Raw genomic sequence first — 12654 nt, 5'->3', positions numbered from 1 at the left:
CTGTTTTTCTAGTCCTATACTCCCAGGACTGTATACTGCTTCACATACACAACAGAATTTTCAGTTACCCCAAATGAGTTTCAAAGGAATCTAGACCTAAGCTTTCTGCAAGGATACAAGGCATGAACTGAATGAACTTTGCCGCTGTCCTAGGAGATCTGGGTATTCTAATTTCCTTGCCCAGAAGTAGCTTTCAACAGCCAAAGAAAATGTCTGCACCATCTACAGGTATTTATTAAATGATGCTATGCATCTTTACTAGTAGTTTTTGCCTAGGTTGCATCCCTAAGGGCCTAGCACTGAGGTTAACACTCTGTAAATATCTGGGACAAAACCAGGTATCTAAGACACAGGCTGACTAAGACAAACAGCTGAAACCAGTTACTTTTTGGTTAAATTTTAGAGTATTTCCTTTCAGTCCTAAAATCTTACAGTACACAGAATATTGTATTCTCTTCTCATTTACAGTATTTCTACATTATTAAAAACTTTTCCAAAGTGTATTTTTAAATGTCACCACAACAATCCATCAAATGAGTAGCATTTAGTGTTAGATGGTTCAGCTGCTTGTTATTTGATTATTTCTAACAGTGTTAAAGCTGTAAAGATTCAGAACTATTCCCTATTTTAATGGATGAAGCAATTAATTAATGAGGTAGAAAGAAATCTAAAAATCAGCAAGCTGAATCAGGTGTCTGAAAGTACATTAATGTGACTGGGTGGAGGAGAACACATAATTTTGTGAAATCTGTGAGATAACATGGTACAGAGTAAAAAGAACAGAATACAGACCAGAGACAGGGAAATTAAGAATGAAAAGACCATGTGGTCAAGACCTAAAAAGATTATCTCCAAAGTAAAAGTTAAGAATTGGGAGAGTGGGACTAACAGGAGGTACACTACCATGTACAGAACAGGTAACTAATGAGAACCGACTGTGTAGCTCAGGGAGCTCGAACACAGAGCTCCGTGTGACCTGAATGGGAAGGAAACCAGAACAAACGTGTACACGGATAGCTGATTCACTTTGCTGGGCTGCGGCAAGTGACACGACATTGTAAAGCAACTACACTGATGAGTTAATTTCTTTAAAAAGTAAAAGTCCCCAGATGTCCAGAAAGAAGAGTAACGAGAAAGTTTTAAGGTGGTAAAGTAGGAAATGCCAGTGTAAGAACAACAACGCATGCCTCTTTTTAGTTTACAAATCCCTTTCACACCAGCGATGCCACTCGAGCTTCACAGCACTCTCTGACAGGGTAAAGCAGTATGAGTGTGCCCATTTCACTGCGAGGAAACAGGCTAACAGGTTTAAGGGCACTGCCCAAGGTGCCATGGCTAGAAACCTCATCCCACCACAGAACTCCGATTTCTACTGATGAACTACAGACAATCCCAGAGGTAAAACCAACATCAATGAGGAAGGATGTAAGCTGAAAACCACAGAGGAGAAGTAAAAATGAGATCACGCCTTAGAAGACTGCCAACCCTGCCCTACGCTCCTGCCGCGTCCAGTTCTTATCTACCTGTGTCCATCCTGTGTTCCACAATTACCCTCTCTCCCTCAGAAGGGTACCCAGAATTTGAAGATCAGCAAAATTTATCACTAGTCGGACTTTAGACTCCTCTAGGGCAATATACCAAAAGGAACTCGATGCTCACTAATATACAGAATACTTCTACGTGAGCAAGGTGCTGAAAAAATTGGAAATTCTATCAAATACCTGATCTCTGGAGGGAAGACATTTCTGTGTCTAAAGTTCAAGTTGGAAGTTATAAAATAAAAAGCGTGTTGTGTATTTAAGCAGTATGAAATTGCCAATATTCAGCAATTTTTGAACTACAAAATTAATTTTGTATGATTCAGATATAGAAAGAGATGGGTGCGTGCATGGCCAGTTGCTCAGTCGTGTCCAACTATTGGCAACCCCATGAACTGGAGCCTGCAGGCTTTTCTGTCCATGGAGTTTTCCAGGCAAGAACACTGGAGCAGGTTGCCATTTCCTACTCCAGAGGATCTTCCCAACCCAGGGATCGAACCCACATCTCCTGTGTCTTCTGTATTGGCAGGCAGATTCTTTACCACTGAGCCACCTGGGAAGCCACAGACACACAGATACATAAACAGTGGTTATCTCTAGGTAACAAGATTTTAATTTTATTCTTATGGTTTACCATATTGCCTGATTTTATACAATGAAAATGTACTGCTTTTATAGTAAGAAAAAATGTTACTAAAACCATGCAGTGGCTTGGAGTTCATGAAGATTTAGATGGCACATACCATTAACACACTGCTAGTATTAGTTTTCTCATGGCGTACTCAGAGCTAGCACATTCATTTCTGAACACTAAAGGCAGGTAAGTTAAGTACCAGGACCTCAGATGGCTGAGCTTCTACTATGGGTTAAACAAAACGGACACAGGCACCGTGGGCTGAACAATGGGAAATACAAGTAAATACCTAAAGCTAATACCCAGCATATTGAGGGAATATAAGCCTCAAGGTCTCTGACCGTAGTTCAGATTTACGAATGTGCCACTTTAAAAGGAAAAAGCACACAGAATGGTGAATGCCAGGAGCTGAGGAGAGAAAGTAGTGGGAAGTTCAAGTTTCATGGGCACAGAGCCTACCAGAAAGGTCTAGAGATGGATGGTGGTGATGGCTCCATAACAATGTGAATGTTCTTAATGTCACAACTTTCCACTTAAAAATGGGTAAAATGATACATTTTATGTTCTGTATATTTCATCACAATAAAAAAAAGCAAGAACTGCTACTCCTTAGAACCCTCTGGAATCAGACAGGATGGTGGGCGGCACTGAATCAAATGCTTCCCAGGAAAGGAATGAGCCTGAGCAGAAGGACAAGGGCTGCGTCTGTTTCCAAACCATGGAGCAAATGAAGCACAAGGGTTAGTCTGTCCAGTCTGTCATGAATTTATGAGAAAGTCTTGCAAGCACTAGGAGCAGAAACTGAGGACATTTCATCTCTACTTTAATTAAGTGCAATGCTAACTCTGCTATAACTTGGCAATGTGGCAGAGTGTTACCAGATGGCTGGCTAATCTTCATGGTAAAGGGATAAAACAGAATCTGGCCCCTAAGCTGACTTTCCTAGGGGAATAAGAAAAAAAGAAGAAATAAATATCAGTTGAAGAGCCCCTTCAAATAGATGTTATCAAGGAAGCAAATAGTTAACAGAAATTTTAAACAGACGAGAAATGACAAGCAAGTCTCATCAATGTTACTAACTCAGATACCCTAGTATGGGTGAGGAAGGGGTGCAGGGATATGTACAGAATACCCAGCACCTCTCCTACCATTGACTTACCCAACACAGCCCACAGGGGAAGAATCTGTAAGCAGGTAACACACAACCAGGTGGTGGGGTGAGGGTGGGGGTACAGGGAACATGAGCAGGGTCTTAGGAAGGATGGAAGATGGACAAACTTATCACTAAAAAACCTCTCAGTTTCCACACTCCCTGAGGAGTGGCCTTCTCATCCCATGAGTCTGGCTCCCGGAGTCCCTACCCAGGAAGCTCAAAGTGTGCTGTCTCCTGACAGCAGAGCTTCAATTTCAAGAGGACAGGGACCCTCTATTACTTGTACTGTACAGCTATCTCTAGAGCATGGCAGTACCTAACACACAGCAGACATGCCAGTGGTCACTGCATGGGTGCTGTTCCAATTTCACATAATCTTTACCGAAAAGATAGCCTACAATGAAAGCAATAAATCCATGCTTGGAGGACGCCGGGTGACACAATTATGTTTTAGGCAAGAAAGTAAAAGTGAAGAGGGTCTGAGCCACATTCTGTGAATCCTTACGATAACTAATCTCTCAGGGGTTTTAATGTAAACTGCCAATCCAGAAAAATCAACATAGACAGTTACAGTCACACAAGAGTCCTATTAAAACTACCAGTCAGAAGGCAATGCCCTTTCTATCTAAACAGATTTTAAAAATCAGAACCAAACCAACCAGGCAAGAAGTCAGCCCAGTCCATTAGCCCCGAGTTTCAAAGCCGGTGTTAACGCCACTGTACCTTTACAGAGTGGGGCAGTGTACTTACTCTCTGGCTGGAAGACAAACTCATAGACCCAGACTATCAGCAGAGTCCACGCAACACTCCATGCAATCAGCTGCCAGGGCTCGTATTTGGTGCAGTGCCCGTTCACATAGTTCTTGGCCTTTGTGGAATATACTTCCAAAATCTCGAAGTAGGGCTCAAAGGCCTTCTAGAAATACAAAAGAAAAAATATATATATTACTTTCAGAGAGAAAGGAAGTCTGTTCCTAGTTTGTTCTTCAGCCCTTTTTTTTCAAGGGCAAGGCCATTCATGATGTGGCCCTACCCCAGCAGTAATCTTATCATCCTCTAAAGTCCGCAAAGCTTCTGCTCCAGGAACTACAGCGGACACTGCCCCTTAACAGACATGTGGACTTCGACCAAGTTTTTGATCCTCTGTCTGTAAAATAAAAGGTTAAGCTGGGTCATCATTTCAGCTCTAAAACTTCTAGAAGACTGCAGGATTTACTGTCCTACTACCTTTTTTGTTGGCTGCACTGGGTCGCTGCAGTGGCACAGGCTTTCTCCAGTTGTGGCACACGGTCTTAATTGCCCCACAGAATGTGATATCTTAGTTCCCTGACCAGGGATCGAATCCACATTCCCTGCATAGGAAGGTGGATTCTTAACCACTGGACCACCAGGGAAGTGCCCATCCCATTATCTTAACTCAAACTGATCCTCTCAATATGTCTTTTTCTTCTTCTCTTCTTTATCTGAATCTTTCCCAATCTTTAACCCAAAAGGCAAACAGACAACTTATTGGAAAAGTCCCCGATGCTGGGAAAGATTGAGGGCAGAAGGAGAAGAGGACATCAGAGGATGAGACGGCTGGATGGCATCACCGATGAAATGAACATGAACCTGGGCAAACTCCAGGAGATGGTGAAGGACAGGAAGGCCTGACATGCTGCAGTCCATGGCGTTGCAAAGAGTCAGGCACGACTGGGCAACTGAACAACAACAACACAACCCAAAAGGCAGCAGACTATTTCTGAAAAAGGCGACAGGGTAAATATTTTAGGTACTACGGGCCAAACAGTCTGTGTCACAACTACTCAGCTCTGCGGCCGCAGCAAACGCAGCCACAAAACAGAGGGTGAAGACTTGAAGGGAGCCGTGTTCCAACAAAATTTAATTCCAGATGCTAAAACTTGAATTTCATGTAATTTCACAATCACAAAATACTTTTTGTAAAAACAATTGCAAAATTAAAGCATCATTCTTAGCTCACAGGCTATACAAAAACACGCAGCAGGCAAGGTTTGGCCCATAGGCCATAGTCCATCCCTCTCTGCTCTAAGGCCCCACTTGACAAAAACTCTTAAGGCAAGGAACTGTATCTTACGATGTGAATCACTCACAACAGCTAGCACAAGCAAGAAAAAAACCCTCTCCTCTGAAGAGTCACCAGAATACCCAACTCATGACAGTAAATCTCTTGTCAAGCATTCAGTTGTGCCTCAACACAGAGCTTATGACAATGTGCAGTGCAGTCGCCTCGTGACCCTCATCTCCCTGCACAGTTGGCTCCCGGAAGGCTGACCAGATCCCAGTCACATTCACAAGGCCCCTGAGTGCCCCAGACAAAATAAGTTCATCTTTAGTTTTCCATTCATTCCCTTTCTCAACATTTATGAAGGTTCTCCAATGTTTAAGGCATTAAGCTGGGGGAACATCAAGGTAAATGGTGTAAGTTCTTGCCCTTACTGAGCTTACAATCTAATGAGAGGCCCATACATACACACGCAGACACACATGGGCACACACATATATAAGTGAGTAATCAGAACTATTCAGGATAAACACTATAAAAAGAATGCTAAGAGAGATCACTAAAAAAGGCCTACCTACCTCTACCTGTGGGGAGATGAAGAACACAAGACAGAGGATAAAATCTAGAGAATGACCAAAGAAAAGTCTCTAGGCAGGGAAAAAAAAAAAAAAAAACTCATACCCAGAAGAGAGAATAACAGCTGCAAATGCATAAAGGAGTCTGGGAATGGCAGAAAGCTCTGTGCAGTAAGAGCACACACAAGATGAGGGCAGAGACCATATTCTGTCTTCTCCAGAATTCATCCTCAACACATAGCATGGTGCCCGGCAGACAGTCTGTACTGAACAAAGGCTTGGACAGTGGCTGACAGAGACCAAGTCAATGAGGGAGCACATCAAGTTACAAGAGAACCGAGGCTAGGAGAAGTACGCTAGGTCCAGATTTAAATTGGTCTTTAAAAAAAAAAGCACAGAGACTGGAAGTATAAATTGACAGGTACTTTTGTAAGTGATTTGTCAGTATCTATTAACATTTTAAATGTACATTCATTTTGACTCAGTAATTCCAATTTTTGGTATCTACCTGTTTGTATCTATGTGCATTTTCAAGAACATACACTTTGTGACAGCAAAAGAAAAAAATATAAATAAACATAAACATCTACTGATAGAGATGGTTAAATAAATTATAATATATACATTTTATATACCCATTCTTAGCAGCATTAAAAAGAAGACAGATTTAAATGAACCACAATGAAAATTTCCCAGAACACAGTGTAGAGTTTAAGAAAAAAGCAAACTGAAGAGCAAATAAAAACAAAACAAAATGCCTGGGTTACTAATCAAGAGAGCAATTTTTTTTTAAGATAACTTCATGGGAAAGGAATAGAAACAGGACAGAGATTAGAGACAAAAAATTTTAGTTAAGACGACTGCTGAAATAGTCCAAAACAGAAATAAACTGGGTTTGACCTTACAAGCTATACATCGAGGTCAAAAAAACAGCACAATTTGAAAAATAATTTTAGAGGCAGAACAAATAGGGTTTGGTGACTTATTAGACATAGGAAGTACGGAGATAATTCCAGATTCTCAAATTCATGTTTGAGAGACTGGGTAAGCAGTGACAGCATTAACTGTGGTAGACAAGAGGGAGGGGAGCTGAAGATGGTGGAGGAGATTGTGAGAAAAAGACAATGCTGCTGGCTTGCATTCCTGTTGGCAATCTACATGCGATGTTCTAGCAGTAGCATGAACGCTTAGAAGGAAGATGCATAGTTCAACTAATGTTTGCTGAAAACATTTATGCCCTTAGCAATTAGGCTATGGTATACAGTAATTAGCACTGGGCAAGTCCTGGGTCCCCAGAGGGCTATCCATAGAAACACAGCTTATCTGCAACCCCCTCCCCACAGTTCCTGGTGGCCATTCCCGAGAGCCCACTGTTGCTATCAACAATCAACCCCGCACAGCAGTGGCGGTGCTGGCTGAGACCTGACAAAGATCAGAGGAGTCTACCATCATCGAAGGTATGTCACAGTTTCGATTATTACAGAGCATCTTCTAGTATTAGAGCTGTGATAAAGCCAAATGGTTAAATAGTGTGCATGAATGGGACGATAGGAGAACCATCATTCCAGCTTTTCGGATCACTTTTTCCTCTGGTGATTCTAGTTCCTAGTTCACCCATAAAATAAGAGTTTACCAATGTCAGACGGTAACTGTGGATGTTATCACAGCACTGACTGAACAAAAAAGTAACATAACTAATATTAGGGAAAGAGCAAAGGATCAACAAATGCAGACTATTAATAATTCCATCGTTAAAAGCCTATTAAAATACAAAGGCATTCCTTGCTAATATTTACAAAATTATAATCAGCAGAAGTATATTTTCTTTGTAATTGCTCTGAGAAGATAATGGGAATCCATGAATTTGAAGTCTCTGACTACATCTCCTTAAGCACAGAGAAACACCTCTTAAGGAGATGCATTTCTATATTCTCTTATTCCAATGATAGAACGCTACTGTACTTGGACGGGTCCTAGCAAGTTTTCTGAATAGGTAACTAGTTGCTCACAGAAAGTACACCTCCCGGCCTCATTCCAAGGTCCTTTTAGGTCACCACAAACCACCTAGGCTCAGTCCTCAATGAAGAAGCCCCTCAACACTGACAGCTCGCTGCCTGAAAGGGCTCTGTGGGGTCATGTTTGCCATCTCCTTGGAAAGAAGGAGGCGGCAGCTCCTAGGGACCTTGCCAACAGCACCAACCCCAGGCTGGATTCTGATGCAATAAACCAGCCCTGGGGGAGCATGCAATCTAAATGCTGAAGAGAACTTTAGAGGCCAAACCCACGTTTTCATTTTATAGATGCCTTGAAGTGAAATGGGGTACCTAAGCTCATCCGGATGGGCTTGAGTTAGAGCAGAGGCTAGGAAACCAGTCCTCTTTCAATCCTTCATCCTCAGCATCACAGGCAGAGAAGGACTAAACACATCACAATCCAGTGCCATTCCAAGGATTTTCTTTCCACAATTTATGTTCTGGGTAGAATATACCTTGGATATATGGTAACACACAACTACAGAGGCTTCTGTTTATTCCAGCTTAATCTCTACACTGTGTCTGTGGAAATACAAGAGCTATGAATGGTCATCTACGAAGGCCACTAGCTTATTGTACAACTCCAGGAAAATTACTTCACCTGTCTGTGACTCTATTTCTTTATCTAGAAGGGACACAGAATAGTCACTAAATAGTGTCTGTGTGTATGCGTCTGTGGGTGAGTGTGGGTGTGATCTATTAAGCAAGGATCTTGGTATTGGTGAAACTTTCACCAAAAAAGCATTCTCTCCTTCACACTGTTAGAAAACTGAAAATGTATTCTTGTAGAGGAAAAAACCAAAACACTTTGCCCAATGAGTGTATATAAAATGAGAGTAAAGGATACCATAAACCTTTTAATTAAAGGAAAAAAGATCAACTTTAGTGTGAAGATTCAAACATTAAGCACTTTAAGAAGCTGTCAAATAATGATAAAGCAACCAGACTTCCTCTTTTTCTTTATCCCATTTCCAATCTAAAGGTTTATTCAATAACCCTAATCATTATTAAAGAAAAGGCAACTGCTGAAGTGTCTGGGAGCTTGGTAGCATTCTAATACTGAACTCTTTCACCTCCCATGTCATTTCAAGGGAGCAAGACACTTTCGTGAACACAACAGTAGCGGTCTACAAATCTAGTAAATTTGGGGCCTGTTACTTTTCGGACTGAGTTTCAAACTTTCCCAGTGCAGTTCCACAGAAATGTATTTTACAACACAAACTAGCATATATAGCAACAGAAGATATAAAAACAAAACAAAAATTTCCAAAATACTTTACTACTAGTGAGAGACTTACATTTCTTTTCTATTTCTTCCTTCTTTTTAAAGGCTTGGCACTGAATTGATTCTGCATCCCTCTAAATGGATCATGACCTTCAGGTTTAAAACCAGTGTCTAAGAGTGATTTCCCTCCTGACTTCCTTAAATTTAGAATGTAGCTGTGTAACAGCACAGGAATTAACACTAAGGTTCCACTCAACACAATCTCAATGCTTTTTATACTTAGGCTTTATTTTCTTAACATTTTCACGAGGCCAGGACTATGATGTGACAGAGTCCATCTAAGTCCAGGAGACTCAGAATTCTTCCATCACAAATTACTTTCCTATCAGCACTGACCTACAGATCTCCCCAGTGATATTAGCCATTTTCAGTCCTTGAATCCCTTCAAGAGAACATGACTCTGTAAGCAAACTTTGTATAATGGCACCATCCACTTCTTCTTTCCCCCTCTCCCTCCACAAAAACTTCTTTGAGAAACAGTACTGCACTTAATCAACTTCCCAAATATGCAGTGATATTTTTTCCCCATTAAATTTCTTTTTTTTGTTTGTTTGTTTGTTTTTTCCACTTATTTTTATTAGTTGGAGGCTAATTACTTTACATCATTACAGTAGTTTTTGTCATACATTGAAATGAATTAGCCATGGATTTACATGTATTCCCCATCCCGGTCCCCCCTCCCACCTCCCTCTCCACCCAATCCCTCTTAACAACTAGACCAGAAGAAGCATTCTAAAAAAGACTATCACTCAAAGAAGGTATTTCCAGACCCACAAGGGATGATGCTTCTTTCCTTAATAATAACAATCCTTTCCCCGTAATGGAAAGGATTCTAACCAGCAGGAGGTACCAAAATTATCCAAGGAGCTTTTCTCAGAACAATCCGTCCTGGAGGACTGTACATACAGAGTGGAGCCCAGAAATATATATTTTGGAAAATGTCCCCCAGGTGACGGTGACATCCTCACTTGGTTAGGAACCCTTTCTCTACACCATAACATGGTCCCTTCTCTCCCCATCCCCTACTTTGATAAAAGAAATACTCAGCAGTTAACATATTACTGTGCTGAGTCGCTCAGTTGTGTCCGACTCTTGGCAACCCCACGGACTGTAGCCCACCACGCTCCTCTATCCATGGGGTTCTCCAGGCAAGAATACTGGAGTGGGTTGCCATTTCCTTCTCCAGAACATATTACCAGATGGGGGTAAAAGACATCCACCAAGCTTAACTGGAAGTGTTAAAGCTGGGGCCCAGCCACATCAATTCACTGCTCATGGCTAATATTTATTCTTTGGCGAGATACTAATGATCTAATCTAATTATTAGATACTAATAATCAAAATCCTCTAATAAAAGCACACAACTCAACACTCAGTAGTTTTTCCACAAGAGCCAGAAGAGGTCTGAGCTTTAAAGCAGGAATGGGCTGTTGAGGAAAAGAAAAGCCTGCTTTACCCGGTCCACCCACGGTCCACCCCCACCCACGGTCCACCCCCGGTCCACCCACGGTCCACCCACAGTCCACCCACGGTCTTAACGTCTTAAAAGCAAACCATACTCTAATGACAGAGACTGCAGTAAGGGCGTGAAATTAAAATGGAGAAGAAAGTCAAAGAGTTAAGAGCTTATTATTACTTTACTTCTACTCTAAAAATAGGAGGAAAAAAGTTAATCAAATCTGATTCTCCTACAGATTACATTCTGCAGAACTTCAAAGTACAAAGTAAACAGGTAAGAAAACACTATTGTCTTTAGAGCCTCAAAAGGCATTAAAGTTTATCAGCAAAAACAGATCACAAGCCCAAAGGGAAAACTCCCTTGAGTCATTAAAGAAATTGAGCAATAAACCAAACGGCCATTCCAACCAACCAGGGGTGACTGTGTGATACAGAAATGTTTGAAGGGAATGAGTCATCATTTCTTAGGAGGTAAAGAGCAAACCATATACTTCCCCCAAAATTCCGCTATGTAAGTCAAATGATCCAGTATCTGAGAAGTTCATCTCAAAACGCTTATCTGTCCATATTTTGCCTTCCAGTCAGGCCTGGAGAGTCAGATAGACATTCTCAGTCCTAGTCCACAGGCCTGACAAGACTGACTGCTCTACACTTTACACTGAGTTATTTGGGCAAAGCACCTCAACCATCACTGGGACACAATCTTGGCTTCAGAGAGGAGACAGCCATGCAATGTAACACAGTTGTTAAGAGTGTATTCACAGAAAATTCAAGCTCCTAAAAGCTGGCAGCCCCAAAGACTACCAAATGGTCGTTGAAAACTTTTTATTCATTTACTTGTGGTCAAGAGCAGGCATCCAGTGAAGACAGATGCTGATTCTGTCAACTGTCAATTCTGAGCACCGCTCTTCTGAAATATATCAAAAAAGACATTATGGGGAGCTTCAACCCAGCAGAGAATACTGAAATACACAAAACTAAGTCCGACAAGCAAAAGGAACAGACTGAGGGATACATGCACGCTCAGTCACTCAGGCGTGTCTAACTCTTCTCAACCCCATGGACTGTAGCCCTCCAGGCTCCTCTGTCCATGGGATTTTCCAGGCAAGAATACCAGAGCAGGTTGCTATTTCCTGACCCAGGAATTGAACTGGCATCTCCCATGTCTTCTTTATTTGCAAGCAGATTCTTACCACTGAGCCACCTGTGTTTTCTTGGTAAATACGACCTCAGGCTGAGGCAAATAGGGCAGATGTGGGGGGAAATTGCACTCCGCAAATTTGAGCACATAACGTTACCAAATCTGCAATGAACTCCCAGAGTCTCTCACAGTCAGTAGCTAAATGACTTACTGTGCACATGTACACGAAGTTACCTATCAAAGTACAAAAGAAGTTCATCATCCTTGTAATACTGGAAAGGACCCCTTGGCTAATAAGCAAAGTCAAGTGGGAATAATCCCACTCTTCACACAAAAAGGAGAATTCTTGACTTCCCTGAGCAACTGGGGAAGAAGTAAGTCATCTAGGTTTCTCCCTTGCCCATACTTCTTTTACTAATAGGATTATCCACCTACCTTTGTCAGAGTTAAGATAGCTAGACTTTCCAAATTATAACTAGTTACAGAAATCCCCTCCCTTCAGTAACAGTCACGCAGCTATTAGAGACGAGAAATACTGAACACATGCCCAAAAGAGTAACCTAAGTAAACCGCAAGGGCTACTTCTCTGGAACTTTCTAACAAGTAATCCTGTTCAAAAAAATAAACTAGAGACCTGTCCCTGGGTCTCTGACTGATCCTCAACTGATATAAACACTTTTAGAATGTCTGTTTTCAAAATCGAGTCATGAAGGAGCTACTTTTTAAAACTGAAGACTCTAAATTTAAAATGAATACTTGGAAGTATTCATTACTTTCAGACTTTTACTTTCAAAAAGTCAGTACTTTCAGACTT

At 41.4% G+C, this 12654-nt stretch overlaps 1 protein-coding gene across 8 annotated transcripts in view; it reads right to left on the bottom strand.

Annotated features, from left to right (window-relative positions):
- SGPL1 (sphingosine-1-phosphate lyase 1) overlaps positions 1 to 12654 on the bottom strand; it is a 90167-nt gene that overhangs the window by 26081 nt on the left and 51432 nt on the right. For all 8 annotated transcript variants that reach the window (XM_070470773.1, XM_070470780.1, XM_070470781.1 and 5 more), the window contains one exon: positions 4076 to 4241. In XM_070470773.1, coding sequence (XP_070326874.1) covers positions 4076 to 4241 — 166 coding nt within the window. The remainder of the gene's footprint in view (positions 1 to 4075; positions 4242 to 12654) is intronic.

This window comes from Odocoileus virginianus, chromosome 7 (genome assembly GCF_023699985.2).
Source record: "Odocoileus virginianus isolate 20LAN1187 ecotype Illinois chromosome 7, Ovbor_1.2, whole genome shotgun sequence".
In the NCBI taxonomy this organism is placed as follows: Eukaryota; Metazoa; Chordata; class Mammalia; order Artiodactyla; family Cervidae; genus Odocoileus; species Odocoileus virginianus.
This window is presented reverse-complemented; position numbering and strand designations above follow the sequence as displayed.